Source organism: Accipiter gentilis, chromosome 30, assembly GCF_929443795.1.
Source record: "Accipiter gentilis chromosome 30, bAccGen1.1, whole genome shotgun sequence".
Lineage (NCBI taxonomy): Eukaryota > Metazoa > Chordata > Aves > Accipitriformes > Accipitridae > Astur > Astur gentilis.
In genome coordinates, this window is record NC_064909.1 from 14,359,673 (window position 1) to 14,381,443 (window position 21,771).

Here is a 21,771-nt window from a genome sequence, read left to right on the forward strand (position 1 = left end):
ATCAAAGAGTTAAGGTACCTGTTATCACCAGAAACTGTAAATGTAGTCAGAGACTACGTTCTACTTCTGGAATTACTTCTGAGGGATTTGTACCATGGATGGTACTGAGTGGTGACAGTTAAATGTTCACCAACCATATTTGGTGCAAGAAAGAGCAGTGAATTTAATAGATGACATGACTTTATAACATGTCATTCACAGTCTGTTTTGAGCTGGTATTTAGATAAGAATTTGTACTAGAGAAAAAAATAATTCCTCATGGCCTTAGGAATGACCCTCTGGGTAATAGGTAATACTTGATTTTTTAATTTGCAATAATGCAGAGTAAAGAAGATTAGGAATCAGGGAATGAAAAATAGTATTATAAAGTTATGAGGCCAATAGGAGCTGCATTATGGCAATCCATAAATAGGTCTCTTACCACTACTAGGAATTTGTGAAGGATGTTCATAGGACTCTCATAATTTTAAACCTGAGGGGGAAACTAAAATCAGCCTGAGAACTTCTTGTAAGATAGTGACATCTAAGTGTCTCGGCAGCTTCAAGTGGTTATTTCTTTGCAATGGTCTTTTGAGGGAGAGGGACAAAAGCAAAAGAAAACAACAGAAAAAGCTTGAAAGCTTTTTACAGCACCCTGTACTACCAGAGCAATGGTTCTGATATAGCTGTTTTACTAAATGGTTGTCTCCCTGCTTAAATAAAGCTTCAAGCATCCTATCTACTGGCTACTGCTCGTACCTCTGATCAAGCATGCCCCACACATAACACACCGGTTCCTGCAAACTGAGCAGCCCACTGAACAGGACGATATAGGCAGCCTCCAGTGGGACAGAAAGAGCACAGACCACCTGAGCAAGACCAAGCTTACTCTTCTCTGAACTGTATCAGGGAAAATTTTATTCTGCTGGCTCAGAATTTTAATGCTCATTGGGTTTCTTGTAATGCAGGACAGAGATTTACTTGAATTTGTATGACAGCCAAGTGTTTGTGAAAATCCCTAGGTCCCTCAAGCTGCTTGAAAACTTCATTTTGACATTTTTTTGCTAAGTAATTCACATCATTCCAGATCAGTAATTATCATTATTATCTTGTGGCAAAAATAGTCTGAGATCCTTGTATGCTCTACAACCCTTTCCCACTGCTCTGGCAGAAAAAAAAGCATCTTTGTGTCATGAGACTCCCCTGCTTGTTGCAGTCAAAGGGCCATAGAAATGTAATTGACAGCCTACCTAGTGCAAGTAGACAAGTGCCTTTAATATTATTAGCGCTTGACATAGCAAAAAGAAAATGCTGGAGACAATTTTGGAACAGGTTTACAGAATTTGGCAAAATATGGCAGATACTTGAATCTGAATTGCCTATTCTCTACCTGTCTGGTAGTTAACAGCACTTGGCTCTTGTGCAGGTCATTTCTTAACTTTTATTAGAACCACTTTTATTTTGAAAAGCAGTGAATGTTGAATATTAAGTAACAGCAATTGAGTGTTTCATAGTATAAATACAGCAACAGAAGAAAGTAACAAACCAAGGGGTACTTTTGCTTACCCAGTTAATACTGGCTGCCACAAAATTTCCACCTGCATCTTTGGCAAATACAGCACCTGCAAATTAATCTTTTGAGTATTCATCTCACCTAACTGCAAGAGTCTTAATCTACCTTAATCAGATGTGAGGTGCACCCACTCTCCAAGATGTATACTTCATACTGCCACACATGATGTCATTGCTGATAAGATACCCAAAACTAGTGTCCCCTTTTTTATGGGTTTGTGAAAACTCCCCTTTTCTGTTAGCCTTATTCAGATACAATGTGTGCGTCTAAAACACTGAGCTAGCCCTGTAACATGATACATCTGTGCCATAGTCCAAGGCAAGACCTCGGGGGACAGTTTGATGTGCCCCAAACCAAGGGTCCTAACGGTGGAGACCCATACAAACTAAGCTCCCCTAACTTCTGACTCTGCCACCCATCAATCTCATCACTTTAGAACAGAAACGCCAAGCCCTGGCTTTCGTGTCTCACCTTGTCACCGTCACTCCCGAGAAGTGTCCCAGCTCCCCTGCCTGCCTGCCTCGACTTGGCAAATTGATGCGATGGTGCAATTAAGTGCCTACAGAGAACTGCCAGCTTTAGGAGATGACAGATGGGTTTGAGGAATGTTAATAATAACCCAGTCTTCTCCTTAGCGCAGACAATCAAAATCTCTCGATGCTGTTCAGCTGGTCAAACTTGTTACCAAGATGTGAACTGGCTAAAACCAAGTCAGTGGTACTAACCCACGCGTGTTAGAAATGTAAAGGTAATAGCAGCCCAGGCTTATTGAATTTCCATTCACTAAAGCTGGCTTACCCCCAGCCATTTCTTGCAGTCTAAGCTTAGCTGGGAGCCCATACTACTAATACTACTAGTTCTATGGCTAAAGGCTTTTCTGGCCAAAATCATTCCTGTGCACATCCTGAATTTTCAGTCAATTCCTATGGGTTTAATGGACTGTGAACCCGACCAACAACTCTGCTGAAAACTCTGATAGAACAACGGGTGTCAGCTTCTCTCCTCTACTCCTGCCTGCTGTACAATGCAAAGAAAGGTAAACTGCAGTTAGAAGCTTAAATCTTTCCAGAAATTAATTGGTGCAAAAATGTCAGTTGCCCATCAGATCTTTTGCTGAACTTCTGATTGATTTAACCCTGATTTTTTTAAAATGCAACATGTCTTGTGTCAGATTTTAGACTAGCAAAGGAAAAGCACTATTTAAAGTAGTATTTTAAGTATGGCTGTGTTCAGAAAGTGGCATCTTCTTTCCTGCAGTGAGCAACAGGGAAGAGAAATCAAAAAAATCTTAGCAACAGCACTACTCAAATACTGTACAGTGGAGCTTGTCAGATCACTGACACCCTTACAACTGTAGAAAAAAATATTGGCAAACTATCACAAGGTGCATGAGCTATAAAACAGGATGTGCTGGTGTACTAAACCTTGACAAATGGGCAGATTATCCCATGTTCCATCGTCTTGACATATTGAAACCATGTTGTCTAAGTCAGGGTAACGGATCTGGAATCCTTCATGACAGCTGATTATTAACTTATCGCCAGTCCTGTATGTCTTGTTATGAATCTCTGCATCTTCAACATGTGGAACAAGGCAATCTGTGACTTCATGAAAAAAAAAAAATAGTAACTTAATTAAAAAAACATGGCTAGCTATTCAATAATCAAGCAGCTCTTAAGCAAAAGTTATCAGTTAATGTAGGTGCTCTGCTTAAACTGTTTGGAAAATACATGCATTTCAGTAAATATGTCCCTTTCCCTAGTTAACCATTGGTTACAAAGTCTATAGCACTGTAGTAGAAGCTGACGTGCTACAAGAATGGATCATTCCCCCAGACTTTTTTAAACAAACAAAATTAAGAGCATTTAGGAAGACTGTTTTTAATTTTGTCCTTCCATTCATCATGTGTGCTAATTACACCGCACAGTCTGACTATGCCCAAGTCCCATGTGAAGGCAGACTCTTTAACAGCACTAAGGACAGGACAAAAGAAAAGATAAAATACAGATATGGCATGAGGAACACAGAAAAAGTGCAGTTTTAGCAGAGAGACAGATGAAAATCAGGTACATTTACAAGGGTTTATCCAGTTCCATTCCACAGAGTTCGTTATAAGAATGTCTTCACTTCAATATCATTGATTCTGTTTTAAACCAGATAATTTTATGTGCCTGAATTCATATGCCTTCAGAAGGCGTTATTTTTAAGCCCTGAGCAGCATCTCAAGTACTTGTAGAAGATCTCAACATGGAAAATGACTGCAAACCTCCAGTGATATACAGACATGGGCTCCATTACCTGCCTGTGATTCATGTATTGGACAGTCTTACGTCTCACTGTATATACCAGTGCCAAAGACACCAAAATATAAAATAAATCCCAGAAGACTAAAAAATGAAAGATGTTGTGGAAAGTGGAAGGAAAGGGTGAGGCAGGGTAAAAATCCCTCTGCTAATACTGAATAATTAAGAGACAAGCCAAGAAGATACGAAGGAATAGTCCAGGTGACTCAAAGTTCATCCTCCTCATAAAAGTAATGTGAGATTAAACAGAAGAGAGGACAAGATTAAATATTGGGAAAATACAATCAAAATTATCTGTTCATCTGCCAGCAGTCAATCCATGACAGAGATGGTGATAAAAGTTTCCAGGCATCAAAACCCACAAAGTACTTCAAATAAAAGCAGGACAGTAAAAATATTATAAGCCTGTTTTATGCTGGGGTTTTTTCCCAACATTTCTACCACAAGAGACAATTATCTTCATTTAGGAATGCAGTATTTATAAAAAAAATTGAAGTTTCAGAAGTCCCTTGACACTTGCATAAAAGAGAAAACTTCTGCCATTTTCATGGGTAATTCTTGCTAAAGAGAAGAGGCAACTCTAAATTAGTATTTAGCAATTAATTGTGAGGGTGTACAAAGTAAAGTGATAGTAACAGCTTGCTTGTTTGCTTAGAAGTGCAACTAGAAGCAAGATAAACCATCATTTAGCATAGCACATGCAAACTACAAGCAAATGTATTTCATAATGTATTTCTTTACTTAGGCAAACTAGGGGATATATTATTCTGAGACTCCATCACTAAATTTTACTAGTATGAAGTGGAAGAGTGTTGCTTCCCCAGTTAAAATACATTTCCCTTTGTATCTTCCCATTATGGGGATGCTTTTTAAAATACATTGTACTTAGCTAACTTTTAGTATGGGGCCTGGACGTACTAATAAAAAATTCTCCCATTTCTCTTGTTACTTTTAGCTCCTTGGCTGCTGCTGCAGGTACCTCCTGCTGCCTGTAACGGGAAGGGCTGGCAGTCTGCCAGGCAGTCTGAGAACCTGCAGCAAGATGTTTTATTAGAATTTATCCATTAATAAATGCCCAAGTCTGGGAGGATGCATACCCTAACAGAAGGTTATAAAATGCACTGTGACGAAGGTGCAGGCATCACCTTCAAAGACTGAACAATTTTCTCTCTCTCTCTAGCAAGTTAATCAGCAGAGGAGACATGCCCCGTAAGAAATGCCTGACACTAAGCCTTGAACGCTGTCACGAAGAGGCTGCCCTGGGCAACCCCGAGGATGGGATGAGATAGATGAGGATCCTGCCCCGTGGCCACGCAGGAGGAGGCTGGAGATGGATGCCAGAAGATAATGTCAACGAACAGCTCACTTTCTTGGCATAACAGCTTTCTGTTGCTATACAAATAAAAAAGGTGTGTATACATAAGTGCAGTAAAATATGAGATTTCACTTTCAAAGCGGGGGAAATCAATTCTGTAACAATGACCTATTACAGCGACTTCATCCCCATTATTCCAAGTAACAGCTATAGATAGAATCATTTTAATCGGCTAGATGTTGGCAGAGAACAGTGATAAGTTTCTCACCGTACCATCCTTCGCCTGCGATATCCTGGCTGAATTTGATAACAGGCCTATTACAAGCCCCAGCTAAACTCGAGACCAATGGACCACAGTATTACAGCTCTTTTTCCTGATGCCTTGTGAGCAAATGCTTTCCCACTGGCTGAATTTGTATTTTTTAGTACTTAGTCAGGCATAAAATGCAGTAGCTGCCTCTCCTCAAACAACTGGATTAGCTGGCACAAATTCTGCTTGGAAAAGCTGAGAATAAGTGACTGGATTTTAAAATGTCCTGTCCTAGAAAATAAACTGCTTTATTCTAAGTACTTTTCAGCATATCCATGGAAGCTGCTAAACCATTTAAGGGAATACACGGTCTTTAACCAGCATCGAACAGCAATGGCTATGACTTACACTCCTTTCTGGCAGTTTTATATGATCTGCTCATATCTACCGTGTGAATATTAAAATGGGTCAGCCAAAAGAACGTCCTAGTTAGGAACACATTTCTTATCTTGCAGAGGCACAAAGAGGTGGGGTGCAGCTGGCAGGTCCAACAGCCTGCCAGGTGCAAGGGCTCATCTTGACCTAACTTTCATGAAGATGCAGCTTTGTACATTAGGAGTTCTTGGCTTTAGCAAACCAACTGTGTCCCCCATCCCAAGATTGGTCTGAAGAGTAAAATTTGTTAAACGCTATAGTTATAGTGCCTTATTTTACGAGCAAACCATGCATCATCTATATCAGAACTGTTTCTTCCAGCCCATGGGGAAGGAGGACCACCCTCCCTCCTCGTGAGAACACCTGGACCATAAAGGCAACTCTGAAGGAAGGGATGACCTGGACACTATGGAGATAGCCACACCATCCATGGGTACCAGATGGCTTCGCATGGCTTCTGTCTATGCAGGTGAACTCTTGCCCTCTAAAAATTGTCCCTGGGCCATGCTAATCCAGAACTGCTTGTAGGAATTGCTTGAGGAGTACTACTTGACCATGTCAGGGACCTATCTAACACCGCAACAACATGTGCAGTTGCAGAGCAGTGCCCTGGCCCACGCTCTGGCACTGTTTTGTTTACTAGTTTACTAAGTAAACTCAAATGCAGAGGTCCAGTGCTCCTATGTACCTCACTGTGGAGCGGACTCTGAATTAGCCTTGACCACATCTAGCCACAACATTGACAGGCTGGAACGGAGAGGAACAGGGAGGAAGGATGAAAAGAACATCATGAAGAATGGGTTGAATGCAGGGACAGCTCATCTGGACCTTGTCCTCTTAAAAGCAAACATTTAAGATCAATATTGTCTCGGGTTTTTTTACTAGTGTTAAAACCATAGTACTGTGTTAGTAGGATAGTTCTGTGGATGGCAAACGCTATTTCAGTGCATATTGAATAAACTCTTTCTCTTTATTGTCTTTGCTTGTATTACAACAGTGCACAGAGGCTTCACCTAAGATCTGTGGCCATTGTTGCTAAGCTCCGGTTACAAACATCACATAGTACTGGCACCCAGGCTTAAGAACCAGGAAACGCTGGGCAAGACAGGTAAGACATGGAGAAATAAAAATATTTCGGTCATCTCACAGAGCCAGGGGAAAAAGGCAAAGAGAAATGAGTGCTAAATGTCATTCAGAAAAACTGTTGCCAAACTATGTATTAGTCCACTACTTTCACTGCTGGTCTATCATCCCTGTCAGTGGGAGAATGAGGCACTGAGGACATCTCAAAGGCATGTGCCTGCAGAAGCACTGGGAGAGAAGGGCACAGCTCTTCACTTGGTTGCCATCTCCATGTAGACTGTAAATTTAGATTCAATCTCATAGGAAAGAGGTAGCATTTGTTCCAAGCAGAGCAACAGTCTCAGCAGCCACATTATCACAGTGGGAGAAGATTAGATTAAAGTGTGAACAACATGACATATTGCTCTTAAACAGTAAATACAAAATTCCTACCTTAGAGCTTTGGTATTTATGTGCATAACCATATGAGAATTGATGGAAGTTACAGTCACAACATGCTGCAGATCAACATGAGAACGTAACTCTAAGCACACAGGTTTTTGACAGGGCATTTATTGAGCACCTAGTCATGCAACTTCATTCTCATACTGACACTTAAAATCTCCTGCCTCTTAACAAGAAATGACAGACCTATAAAATCAAATGGATTGGATGAAGAGCTCCAGGCAAACGTATTAGTTTTAAAATCAATTACATTCTGAAACAGGTCGCTTTACTTCCTTTGGTAAATAGCATTCATTTGTGATTAGAGATTGTTCTAGTAAACACATAACAACAATTAAACGTACATAACATATAGACATAAAATTATATGTGATCATTCTTAGTTGAATCCCAACTCCTGAGATTAACTTAAAATGAACTCCAAAGTATTGAGTGTTTTTACTGTTCAAGCTGGCAATATTTGACATTTAGATATACTGGGATGAGAGGCGTGTATAGCATACCATAGCACACATGGCAGCCAGCCCCTGCCTTAAATGGGTAAATGCAATATAAAGTTTATTTTGCCTTGTGATAGCTAATGATGAATGGTAAAACATTAACTTCTTACTTTTCCGGTAGTTGCTACAAATTTCAAATTTCTTTTTATATATCATTACAGAATTTCTGCAATGAGGACTTTTATGTATGCCATTAGACAGCTGAGAATTACAAACCCTGTTGTAATTCCTCCTTAACTGTTCTCCAGGTGTGCCACATTCCTACACTGCCCATCTCCCTATCGTGCCCCTCTCATGATTCTGCTCCCAGTACACAAAAGGATCACTGTAAAAAGCACTTAAGCAAATGCTTAGGTCTTACGGATTGCTGCTGAACCTTAGCTTAGAATTTTTCTGCATCAATGGTTCTACTGTGCATTGGAAAGGAGAATTAATTCTGTCATCTAATTTTTGTTTTCCTATTGCTAAACCCTAGGATTGTTTTAATAACAGCTGAGGTATTATTATACCATTAATCAGGTAAGTACTTAAACACTTGCTTTACTAAATCCTAAATCAGGGTCCTACTCTTCAGTCCAAACTTTAACAAGACTAATCACATAATTACAGTTATGCTGAAGCTTAAGTGCTTTGCCTGATCAGAGCATTGGCTAGCAATCCTTTTTAAGTGTTCTGTGCTGTAAAGTAATGATTATCTGTTAAGCAACTGTTGTCACATCATCTATCACGTTCTCATCTTCCAATTTCTTTCCTTTTTGAAAACACCTGGCTCGAGTGTTGATCACACTGACATCAGTGGCAGTTTTGCTGTTGATGGCATTGTGATCAGAAACTTCCTCCACAGATTTCCACTGGACTGGGGGGGGGGGGGGGGGCCTGGGAAGAGGTTTGAATATTCAACAAAACACGTTAATACTTATTTTAACAACTGCAGGGGATGATACAGGTACTATTTCAAAGATGCACATCAAAATTCCTAGAAGCTACCTGCAGTGGTTAAGAAAACAGATTTCCCAAGCATTATAGCTTTTTCTGGTAGTTCAAATACCCCGTTTAGACATATGCTGATGTCACTCTACATGTATTTTTTCTTAAATAACCATGAGATAAGAGACAAAGACATTTCTAAAAGCTGGCTGTAACAGGAGAGGGCATGATTTTCACCCATACGTTATTTTTAAAGGCATCAAGTTGTTTCTTTGAAGCTGACCCATGGCACCCTTCTGACCAGGTGGTATTGGCCCCCACTGCCTTTACATTCTACACATCAGCTGTCGTCACGGCGCATACCATGAGACAGCTCATGACTGTGCCCCTCACGGCTCTATAGCCTGTGGCCTCACACATGCCCAGGAGTCCATATTTTACCAAGACCTCTCCTGCCAACAGGGCAGCTACCTGAAAGACCATGGACTACTTACCAACTGCCTCTGGCTACTCTCCGCAATATCTAATGCACGACTTCCACACAGACCACTGTTTAGGGTTGTTCCCTTCACGTGTATCTCCTGAGCGTGGTCCTCCCAGGCCCTGCTTGGTCCTCTTGTGGCATATGCCTTCACGCACCCCTGTCCCGGCAGAGGATTCTCATACCCACCCACCCATCAGCCTAAACAAGGACTTGCAGGTCTTACACATGCTGAGTGATGCATGATCCTATGTACTAAGTGCGTTTATGAGCCATCTAAGTCTTCGACTACTTTTGAATGAAGTCCATATATTTATCTGATTTTAAATGATGGAAAGCATCCTGAAATAGAATTTATCTTGCTCCACCTTGAAGACAACGAGGCAATGGCTAATGACTTCAGTGGAGAAGTCACAACACTAAAATGTACACACTTGATTTAACTAACACTTTTCATGTCTGCTGGTTTTAATAGCTCTGTTGACCAAAAATAATTCAACAAAAAGAGCAAGTTATATCTTTAATATATTTGGTGAAATAAATCGTTTGTGTTGCTTGGATGTATTTCGGCCAAAATTTACACTTATGGTATTCAAATTAATCCTGCCTCTACCTAACTTCTAGAAGAAGAAAGTAATGTAATGACTTAATTATTTAAAATCAAATACAATTTAAAAAATGCAATACAATAAATTGGTTTATGCCATAATAGTCTGAATTATCTCAAAGTAAACTTCTACTGTGACTTTAAACTTCTGCAATACATGTGTACTTGATTTTCCTACTTGAGTCATGCACACATCATAAAATATAATTGTTTAAAACTCCTGATTTGCAGGAGGAGTAGCACTGGAAATTCATTATATTTTCCTAGTAAAATATTGCAGAAAGGAGTATTAAGTGGGCAGCTTTAATAACTAGTTATAAAAAGTTTACTTATACTGGAGGCTGTTTTTTCTCTCTGCATCAATTTGTAACTAGTTAAAAGGAGAAATGTATTCTCTTTGTTTCTTCAGATTTCTTTACGTTCCTTTCAACACATGCGTGCGTGCGCACACACACACACACAACCTCTCATGGTATAAATTTAACTGACAAATGGGGATTATGGATGGGATGGATGGGAAACTAAAGGATGTATCAAATAAGACACAGTGAAATGGACTCCAGTCTTCTGTGTTTTGTGCTGAGACACTCAGACATGGTACATGGACGAGTGAGAAGAACTGACACTGGTGAACTGTGTTAAGAAAACTGACTTACCTTCTTGTAGGCACACAGGTTTATCACTTGGTTTCCAGCTCAGGGAGCCATTAAAGTGTCTCACGCAAAGTTTTTTTGAAGTACCATTAAGCCTGTATCCTTCTTGGCAATGAAACCGGACTACCACACTTTCAAAGAAAACACCTGCACTGGGTGTCTTGTATCCATGTTCAGGAGCTCCAGGATCAGCACAAGCATGTAGGTCATCAAACCCTATGTCAGACAAAGATACAATCAAACTGTGTTCATTTACTCCTCGTGCAGCCATAGTTGTGCTTTGTCTAGGCTTTTCCATTTGACATTTAATTTTCCGGGGGGCCTCACATCATCCTTTAATGACCACTAGCAACCCAACTTGGGTAGCAGGTACTCCAGACTAGGGAGAGGACCAACCTCTGCTACAGCAGAAATACTCAGGTGACAGAAATACTCCCATCTTGTCATGCAGCTACTAAGGAAGCAAAGTCAACCACACTGCTCAGTAGCTGACCTGGATAAAAATAAAGCACTTGAACCAACCTACCAGTGGGGATTGCACAGTAATGTATCTGTAATTACTCTTGCGGGCAATGGGATTTTGGAGGTCTGGTACAGTCACTGGAAAGAATAATAACGTGTCAGAAGCAGAGAGGAAGAGGAAATAAAGAAAAGGGCATGAAACCAACCTAAGACATAGTAACCAACACAGAAGATGAGCTGCTAGGTACAGGGAGATTTTGAGTGGGGAGTGAGCACTACCACAGGGAAAAGGGACACTGTGATGTTGGGTGTATGGGATCCCCCCATCATGTTGTCTTGGTGGCCCTATCAAATTCTTAAAACGCTGTTATGGGAGCACTGTATTACTGCATTGACGCCAGAAGGGAGTTTGTGAAGCCCTTTACTTCCACAAAATTAACTGTAAAATAACAAACAAAACCCCAACAGTTGCAATCGTAAAATGTGACTGTTTATCACTTTATCAAACTCATTTCAATGTCATTTGCATAAACTGAAGCATTTTTCACTGCAAAGCAACAAAGGTTTAGTGCAGCACTGAAAAAGTATGCATACCGAAAGAGCAAATAGCTTTGCAACAGGAACAGCAGGGGGGCAATTGATGCTGGTGGGAGGGATGCCTGGAAAATTCGAAAATCATCACATTGTAGCTTTAATGTTTTGATTTTAAGAGAATAGTATCAGAGAGCCTCAGCTACTTCCTGCATGATAAGGATGAAGTGCCTCTGTGGTACAGTCAGAAAGAAGGAAGATATTACTGTAGAAGACTTTTAAAAATAAATCTCTGTTTCCTGAAGCCAAATCATTCCCTCCATCAAGGGACTCGGTGTGATGCTGTGGCAGCCAAATGGAGACTACTGAAGGTGATAAAGGGCTCTTGCATATGAACACTGAATTTCTCCCTTCAGTCCCCTGGCTGAAGGCTGCCAGTGGAGAACAGAAGAAGCACATGCTGAGCCAATGTGTTGTATATCCAATTACCTGCCCCCACTAGCCGAGGAAGGGCAAACTGTGGGGTCGCCAGAGAGGACTGCATTTTCCTGACTCCATACATGGCTGATTTTATGAGTCTGGGTCACTGTGCTGAACTCCCCAACCAGGCTACAATTTCCAGGAGGTGACCTGATGGCCAGAACCCAGCCTGAATACCTATGCCTACATGCCATGCATGCTGGAGAGAGCCATCACCTAAACCTAGCCTCTGCCCCTCTGCAGCGCTCTGATAGCTGGGGCTCTTCACCTGAAGAGATTTTACTAGCGTCCCCTCTTTGCTGAAGCAGCAGAAGAGCAGCAGAGCATCTGTTCTTACGCGGTTTTACTTCTCCATCCAGTGAAGTTTATCATGGGAACTGAAGGGTCAGTGCAGTAGCCAAGTCAAACAAATCTCTAAACTTCACACCCGCTCACCTGCCGTATGGCTCAAGAACTCCAGTGCAAATTGCCCAAGACTCTCTATCATTCGCCAACATGATGAACACGGAGGAATACGGTCATCATGTCTATGGGATTACACACAGTAGGCAATACTTAATAATAAAGAAGGGCTGTCCATTTCTACTGGAGATTAAAAAGAAGCTTCTTATGCTTCAGGCAGCAAACCCACATCCTTCAATAAAAAGTCAGTGATGATCTTAAATATTTTCCATTAAACCAAGGGATAACATGACATTTAGCCCAATTTTGTTACTTCAGTAATCTCAGAATTTGCAGTCAGGCAAGGAATATTATAACGCACCTTGAAATATGTGTCCTTTTTTACTAGCTGTGTCAGGGACAAGTACACAACTGCCTAGCACTATGCCTCTGCAACAACAGAAAAAAGAAAGGTGCTGAGGTCACATACAATTTGCCTGGTAAAAAAATGAGCCAGGCTCATTTCTCAGTTTTCATTAAGTCAAGTATGCAAAGTTAGAGATTTGGGGACTGTCAGCACAAGACCCAACACAGAGGGCAAGCATGTTTTTTCCCCTGGTGCAGCCTAATTCTGTGACCCTACTGCCACTTTTCTGGTGACCTTTCACAAGCAAAGATTTTCGTTCCTCCTAGGGATCATTTTGCAGTAAGTTGGTCTCTTAGGTTCTTTTTCTTGAGCGCAGTTTGTGAGCAGAGAAATCTATCCCCAAGAGGAATTCCCAAGACAGAGCTGGAACATGAATGGAAAAATTGAATTCTGTACCCTCTAGTTTCTACAAAGCCAGCAGCCAGCTGTTATTCAGCTACTGAGTAAGAGACGACACATGGAATCAGCACAGGATCACTGCTTCCATGCAGCACTTCCATTGCTTGTTCCTGAAGCAAGGAAGAAGGAAAAAGCCTCAGGGAGCAGCCAGTTAGGTGGATTACACATGCAATATGGTAACTTCTCATGGTAGAATCAAAAAGGCAAAGCAAACAAAACCCCAGCCCCATCTTTTCTCCATAGATATCAACAGTAGACTTGGCCCAACTCTTAGTCCTACTAAAATCAATGGAAGTCACTTGTATGGCAAGCTTCTTTTTGAAGATGTATATGATCCAGGCACAAAGCAGTGAAGCCAGTGCGGTGCCACCTCCTCCTGTGCTTTGGCTGAGAAGGAGGCAAGGACGTGTGTGAGGGAGGTGTAGCGAGGCTGGCCGCTGTGCTGAGGATCTCCCAGTACACAGGGGGCACCCCAGGTGTTTTGAAGGAGCCATTACAATCTAAAGAAGCCAGGAACTGCTCTGATTTTCACCAGGGTTGCTCCCCTCTTGCACAAGAGGTGTGCTGAGTATTTCAACATCTTATTTAGCTGAGAGCCAAGTCCATCAGTCTTTTCCAATTTAAGTATGAAACTTCTGGTACAATATTCAAGAACAGATGTGGTGAAACATCCCTGAGAACTGCCATCTTCCAATTTTCCTTAATGATATCAGACTTGGACCCTTTACATAATAAACTTTTTCATATAATCTCATCTAGTTAAGCTCCACTCCATCAAAAATGAGTAAATGCATGTCTTCAAAGCAGTTTGGTAAATTAAGCCTTTTTTTCTCACGATCTTTAGTTTCTTTCCTTTTTTGCAGCTATGCATTTAAGAGCAGCTACTCAGAGTTACGATACAGTATTTTTATAATGGCAGGAGTGATCTCACATTATAGACGGGACATCTTTTGCTTTGGTCTCTTCAGAACCTGATGAAACCAGCCAAAACAGTTTTCAGTCAGGGTTACAAGATAAGTCTTTGGAAAGAACCATAAAAGTTACATAAATAGCAAAGCCAATCTTTTGGTTATAATAGATAGGCATTATCCTGCAGGAAAGCATATATCAAATAAGATAAAAAATAACTTAGAACTAGAATGGATTCTTTTTCTTTATAAATCCTTCAATGAGTCTTTGGGGAAAAGAATGAAATTTTACTCTGACTACTGGACTTTTTCTCACAGTTACAAAGAGGTAAGGGGGAATCTTCAGCACCTACTAGTAAAAACTATACAACACACTTTTCAAATAAAGCAGCAAATTTTCATGTTACCTATGTAGTAAAAATTTAGTAAGGTCAGCAGCCATCATCATAATTAGCACTGCATCACTAGCAACAACCTTATGGGATGCTATTGTATCACTTTAAATCCCTAAAATAAAGACCACACAATTACTGCTGGAACTGACTATTCAGTAATCAAAATACCTTAATATTTAGTCTAAGTTGCAGACTTTTTGTATCATGGCACCTTTAAGGGACATTGTGCAAAATATAATGAACAATAATACCTTCTGATAAGGTTAATGAGTAACATAAGGTCATAATCACCAGTAAAATATGCAGTGGATACAAAATATAGTTTGGCTGTGGTATTTACCATATTCCTGCTGTTGGACCAACAGAAGGTCATCAGAAAATGGCAATGCTCTTAACCTGGATAAAACATAAGCAGTTTATAGGGGTTCCTATTTTAGCTAAATTACTTGGTATTGTCAGTCAGATAAAAATGATGTCAAATTAATCAGAAGACTGAAAAATAAGCAATGACCTCCTTGGGGTGTGAAATGAACTATTATAGTTCATTTGAACAGACTGTATTTCTAGAATTCTGCATGATATGTTCTGAAACATATAACGGTTCATCTTGTCCCTGATGAAAAGCTTGAAATGTCAGAAGCCATGGGAAAATTACATATTTGTGATGACAAGAAACCATGACAGCCACAACTGAACTTCAGACATGCCTGAAAAAAGGCAGGAAGAAGAATCCCTCATCTGTTCCCGTCATTCTCTATTTCTCCAACCCTTTTTCTCAGTTTCCTCTTTTGTTTCCCTCTTCCCTCACCTCCATATCTTACAGCTCCTTGTAATTCATGGTGCTGGCGAGGTGATTTCTAATCTAGTTTTGATGGACTTCTTTGCCTCTAAAACTGCTATATAGCATTTCACTGACATGCTGCTGATGCATGTTAGCTCAGAAATGGCTGCACTCATTCTTGAACAGAGACATCGCTCTCATTTCGGTTTGTTACATACACACAGTGAAGGAAAAGTGACATATAATGTGTAATAATATTAAAGATATAGAGTATTTTCAGTATTTGTCTTCAATATGATGGAGAATGGGCCTCTCATACAGCAACACCTGCATTTGGGTTCACTAAATCAGCAAGTCCTTTCTATCTCGCTTGGTGGTAGAGGGAGGCAGAGGCTTTGCAGCCTGTGGCAGGACCAGACTGCCTGCATGCACATTTTATAAGGAGTATGTGAACACTGCAGGAGCAGGTTATCTCAGGCCAGCTCTCAGTAAAAAGCCATATTAGGACTAAAGCAGAAGGGCCACAAGTGCAAACATGCCAAGGGCTTGCTTGTCTTGTACAAAGGAAAAGTCATTTTCATCCCTGTAAGAGTTTCTGCCCCGTTTCTGTGAAAGCCACGCAGGCACAGCATTTTGTTCCTTTGGCTGTTTATGCTTCCTCACTGTTGATGACATTAATTGAACTATCCACATACCCTTCTAACAAGAAAAGGAAGGATGTGCTTCGATTAGCATCTAGCCTTGGAAATGAAATGAAATTAAAACCCTGTGATTTCATTAGTGAAATGCCTGCTAAAATCTAAACTCTCTTTAATCCCTTAAGGGTCACTAATGCTTAAGCTTCCCTGAGACTTCAGCAGCTTTGTAAAACCCTGCCCTGTTTAAGATGTGAATCACAACCTCCCTCACTATCCTTGCAGCACATACTCCCAACTCCCAGCGCTGCTGGATATCCCTCCTCACTTGGCTGAGCCTTATCCAGGGCAGCCTAACAAGCCACTGGAAGAAAGGGAGAAGTTCAAATTACTTTGTAGGAGAAACAGAACAGCAAATAAGACCTCCAGGGGGTGGGTACTTTGCTTAAGCCACAAGCTGATCTATAAAATCAAGAACACCATTAAGCATCATTCTCCTTCATATAACCCAAGAGTGTCATAGCAGAAAAATAAGAAAATCAGTGTGTAATGCGGTTAATGAGCACCAAAACCACCCACCTGCAATAAAAAATGAACGTGCAAGCCCTGCACAAAGGGCAACAGGCTCCAAGAGAGGCAACAGATCATTCAAAAGGCTGAAAGCTTGCCTCATTTGCAATACCCCATTTTTCTTATCTTTCCATTTTGAGCCCTCTTCTCCCCCAACCCTGGCCTCCCACCTCTGTTCTCCATCCTCCTTCACCCCAACCCACCCCAGGCCAACTCACCACCTGCCCTTACACCCTCCTATTGGGACCTCCATGCTCCCAAATCTTGCCCACCACGCTCACCACCTCTCTTTCTCCTCTTCTCAGTGTGCGCTTGGAAAGGAGCAGTCACTCAGAGATGCTCCTAAGAGCGATGGCCAGCTCAACCTTAAAATCCCTACTCAGGCGTGACAAGTCCCTGGGCACTTCCATGCTAAATCAAAGTGACATCTCCCTGGAGAGCCTCAGGATTGCTGCTCCCTCCAGAGCAGGCACAGGGGAGGGAATGGGAGGAGCGTAAGCAGGACAAAGTGCCCATGGTGGGCAAAAGGGGTCTTCCAGGAGCCACGCTGGAGCTGCTTCTGCCTGGAAACCTCACCAGGGAGAAAGGGGGAAAAGCTGCAATGTTGAGGCCCTGCATAGATGACTGCAGATGTAATAACAGCATCTTTATTTCAGGGGTCATGCCTCCAATTAGTTACTCCAATTACTGTTGAACACTCAGGGATGATATAGCACACCCCAGCTGGTGCTTGACCAGTGTCATACAGCAGGGAACAAGCTGAATTTTCTAGCCATGGAGGTGATCACCATTTTTAATTTTGAATGTGAACCTCGATACAAGATTCTTTTATTGCTTTGACATTAGGCTAATGCATGAGGAAAAACCACTTAAAATTGCTGGAAAAGGAAGATGGTTTAAAATACAATCAGCGGAGCACTTCAGTAAACCCACAGCAAACTAAAAGGATGCATTTGTTTCTTCTTGAAAGTGAGTTTCTTCTAACTAACATCTTAAACAGCACAGCCCTCTCCCTTTAATAATAACTTCTTACAATTACTATCGCTATGTCATCTTTGTAAACAAGCCATTTCATATATAATGCAAGAAGCACTTGTTGCTTCCAGCCTTTTGTAATCCAACAAGACTGACTGCACAATTTATGAAACCTTATGAAATGTCTTATGCTACTGGGTGATCCTCTGAACCTCCCATCACTTAATGAAAAACACAAGGCAGAAAGTAAATCTGCCGGTGGTTCTGCTGACAGAGCTCTGTTCTTCTACGTTTTTATTACAGAAAGTTACAATTTCCTTGTTACAGATAATAGTCACATTTCTAAGTGAATTTAAAATATAAAATGTGCTTAAATAAACTTAGGTTTTATGCCTATTTTTTACACTTAAGGTAATTTTAACTACTTTAAAATAGTTCTTTAAAATGGTAGTTCTACACTTCTTATCTGAACCCTGACTATCTATGAATTCTAACTGCAGACAAACACACTTTGACACAGATGATGAGTTTTTGAAACAATCTAATGAAAAAAATAATCAAATGACATCTTTTACCATAATAAAGACAAGGATACAGTAAATGTACATTAAGCTCCATATATACTTCAACAAATGGACATATTAAGCTCTATATATGCTTCAATAAATGGACACATACCTAACATATCCTCCTATTCTCTATTCTGATAAGGCACTGTAATAAAGACGGTATTTGCCAACATATGCTTGTTGACTGGTGACCCATAAGAATCATCATAAGGAATTAAGTATGTGCAAATCCAAAATATAGAATATTAATATATCACTTATGGAAAGATTTCCTTTTTACTGATTTAAATGAATAAGTGAGCTCATTATTTTTATTTCAATCAACCAACTCCACTTCTATTTTCATCCTCATATGCAACATTTTATATATTATATGTCTAAGGATTTCATTAGAGTTGCAATATTGTCGATGTGGGAATCCAGCCTTAGGTCACTAAACAGGATTAATAACAACACAGAAATCTACTAATAAAAAAGTGCCAAATAAAATAAAACTATACTCCCATAATTTCAAGAATGTTATGGGCCTGCTGTGTTTTTAAAAAGCAGTATCTAAGTATTGTTGTTTATCTGTCCCATATTTTTAGCACTCTGGAAAAAATTAATTACCGTTACCAAGAATTAGTTTAAATTTTTAGTCTAGACAGGCATCCCTTAGGAAATACAGCAAAAACCCATAAAAAAATGAATCATGAGCTAGTTACTATAGTAATATTTCTTCTAGGCCAATAGCATATAATATTATTCATCATAGCAAATCCAAAGTAATGAAATGTCACAGTGTTCAGCAGAGATCCTTGTTTCTATAAGATGCAGGAGTCAAATACTCAGAGGTATGAGTTGGGGGTTTGATATTTATGCTCTAATCAACTACAGACTTCCCTAGATAATGCTATATTTTTATTGCACACAACAGTATGATAATCCAACAATTTTTGCTTTTCAGCTGTGCTATAGAATTTGATTTTATACCTTCCCAAGAACCGGCAGAATTGGATATTGGGACAATCAGGATTAATGTGTGAATATTATAATATTAAACTTTTAAATAAAGTGCACACTAGAGAAGACTGAGAGACAAGGGATTTAAAAGGCTAGTACATACTTAAAGCAGGAGAGCAGAGAGACACTTTTTCCAGCTTTTGCACTTGATTCCTTATCACAAATCCTCTGATGCTTCTGGATACCCTGACAGTTCTTATGCCCTACAGTGATTTTTCTCTATATGCACCTATCCGTGAAACCGTGACCTTTCTTCTTAGATGGGGACCTCATCACAGACAACCATTTTTTATTCGCCTTTTCCTCTGTGAATGTTTTGCTTGTTGGTACTTATTTGGTTAGCCTTGCAAAGTTGGGACATTATTTACCTACAGCTCTAGAAGATGTAAAGGAAGACAAGGTGGTTTTGCTGGTTCAGCAGGTATTTTCCACATGAGGATTGCCATTGCACCTTTCACATTTGCTTCAGATCACACTGCAAAGCACTTCTACTCAAGTAAAGCTTTTAGAAAGCAAGCAGATAATATCCACTGGAAAAAAATACCCTGACTGATTTTGGTCCCAATCTGTACCCAAGGAGAACTTCTGATTTCCTTCTATATTGAAAAGTGACTTTACATTCCTATGTTCTGCTAGTACTGTTAGCATTAAGCACAGGTTTTAGTCTGTTGCTTCCCTTCATGAGAATGCATTAGCTGAAGAAAAGTGAAACAAAGTTGGCTTGTTATTTTCCAAGAATGAGACAAACGCACAAAATTGGATAGAAAGGAAGCAGGAATCCAGCTGGGCACTGATAATGAAGCATTGTCATCATACCAAAATGCTTTTTACTTAAATTACTCATTTAAAATGCTCTGTCCTGTGAGTTATTCTGTCCATACTGAAAAGACTGGAAAAATCAGTAGTAGGTTAAGATGATGCAGAAGCATATTTTCTTCCTATCTTCTTGATTCATAATTGTGTTCAATTTCATTCCTCAATGCAGGGTAAAAACTCCCCGAAAATTTGTTCTGTTTAAAGAGCTGGTCAGGAGTGGGACTGTAACAGGAGATAATCCAGTTGCAGGGCTGTCTCCACTAAAAATCCTCGAGTGCCCCATCCCTGGTGCAGTCCTCCCCAAGGACCTCCCAATGGCTGGAAAGCGATGGCAGGCTGCTTGCAGCAGCAGAACAAGCAACTCAGGGAGCAAAGACACAGAAGAGCTAGTGAGCGAGAGGAAAACATTTATAATTAAACTGTTGTGCCACTGCAAAACTATCATATTTAACCCCCTAAAAAAAATTTCCAGAAAAATGTCAGTGACGTTTCACTGGCACACTCTCAATTTTTGTGGCATCTTCAAAAAAATCATCAGTGTTTGAAGTCCCCTCTGGCCCAATATTTCCCCTTTCAACGCAATCTGTTTCCTCTCTAGCCAGTTTCCTATCAATTCTGCTATTCTTCTGTTAATCCAAATCTTCACATATACTTTCCCTGGTGGCAGTTTATGAAAGTCAAGACAGACGATATCTGCTGTATTTCTTTTCCCTGGGAAACCAGCTGTCGTCTCAGGAGATTAACAGATTAGTCTGACACAATCTTTCTTTAATACATCTATGCTTTATTTTATATCATACCTCCAAGACTTTTAATCTCTCTACCTTAAAAAAATTCTAAAATCTTGTGAATTATTGAAGTGAGAGAACCAAGTCCCTGATTGCCTAGATCATGGGGTTTTCTTTCCTTTTTTTTCTTTCTTTAATCTGTGGGTATTACAGATAGTGTTTTAGGGCACTACTGGAAGTCGCTCCCTTTCAATTATGGATATGGCAGTGAATTTATGCAGAAATGGAGGAAGCTAAGGACAGAAGAGAAACTGAAGAAGCCAGAGCAGGAACAGCAGGAGCAACTTGGCAAAGGTACAGAGATGGGATGTAGTGACACAGAAAAATATGTTAGTCTGGAAGCTGACTGACAGCTGTTTGGATGGTGATACCACTAGAAGATAAGAGAGAAGGAGATGGGAACAAAACAAGAGGCCCAAGAGGGTTCACAGTAGGCTAACACGGGGAGCTGGAGAGGGACAAGAGAGAAGAGAGGGGGAAACCCTCATTCACAGACAACAGAGCTAAGAGGATGGGCAGTGCCTGAAGCAAGAACGTGGCATCAGTGCCAGGAAGATGCCTGGCAGGACAGTTTCAGAAGCTGGCAACACCCTGTGAGAGTCTTCCCAAGAGTTAATGGCCTATCCTTTTGGACCAGAAGAACCAGACTGTTTTTTCTTCTGCTGACACCTCTAAAAACTAGCGACTCCATAATGTACTCTGCATTGACAAGACTGAAGTTGAGACTGTCAGATGAAATCTAATACACTTCATGTAATATATACACATCGCTATTAGTCAGTTGAAAGATTGAGAGTTATGGCATTCTTGTGCCGAGATAATAGGTAATGCTGAGCTAGCTACCTGATGCTCAAAATATTTTCATAAAAGCCAATCTGAAAATCACATATATTGGTTAAATTTAAAGACTATGGGCTTTTGTTCTTCAGAAAGTATTCACATCCCTACCTATCACGAAAATAGATTCTCATCATTTTGAAGGACTAGAGGAAGAGGAAGAATAAGCTGTTATTAAATTTTTATGGCACTGTAAGTTGATTAGCTGGGAGCTAGGAAAGGTCTAGAACTAGCAAAGTGATGGTTCTTTGTTCTTATTCAAGGG

The 21,771-nt window shown here is 40.3% G+C and overlaps 1 protein-coding gene across 2 annotated transcripts in view; it reads right to left on the reverse strand.

Annotated features, from left to right (window-relative positions):
* SUSD4 (sushi domain containing 4) overlaps positions 1-21,771 on the reverse strand; it is a 73,739-nt gene that overhangs the window by 20,653 nt on the left and 31,315 nt on the right. For both annotated transcript variants that reach the window (XM_049833444.1, XM_049833442.1), the window contains exons 2-3: positions 10,554-10,766; positions 2,977-3,156 (exon numbers count right to left, since the gene is read on the reverse strand). In XM_049833444.1, coding sequence (XP_049689401.1) covers positions 2,977-3,156; positions 10,554-10,766 — 393 coding nt within the window. The remainder of the gene's footprint in view (positions 1-2,976; positions 3,157-10,553; positions 10,767-21,771) is intronic.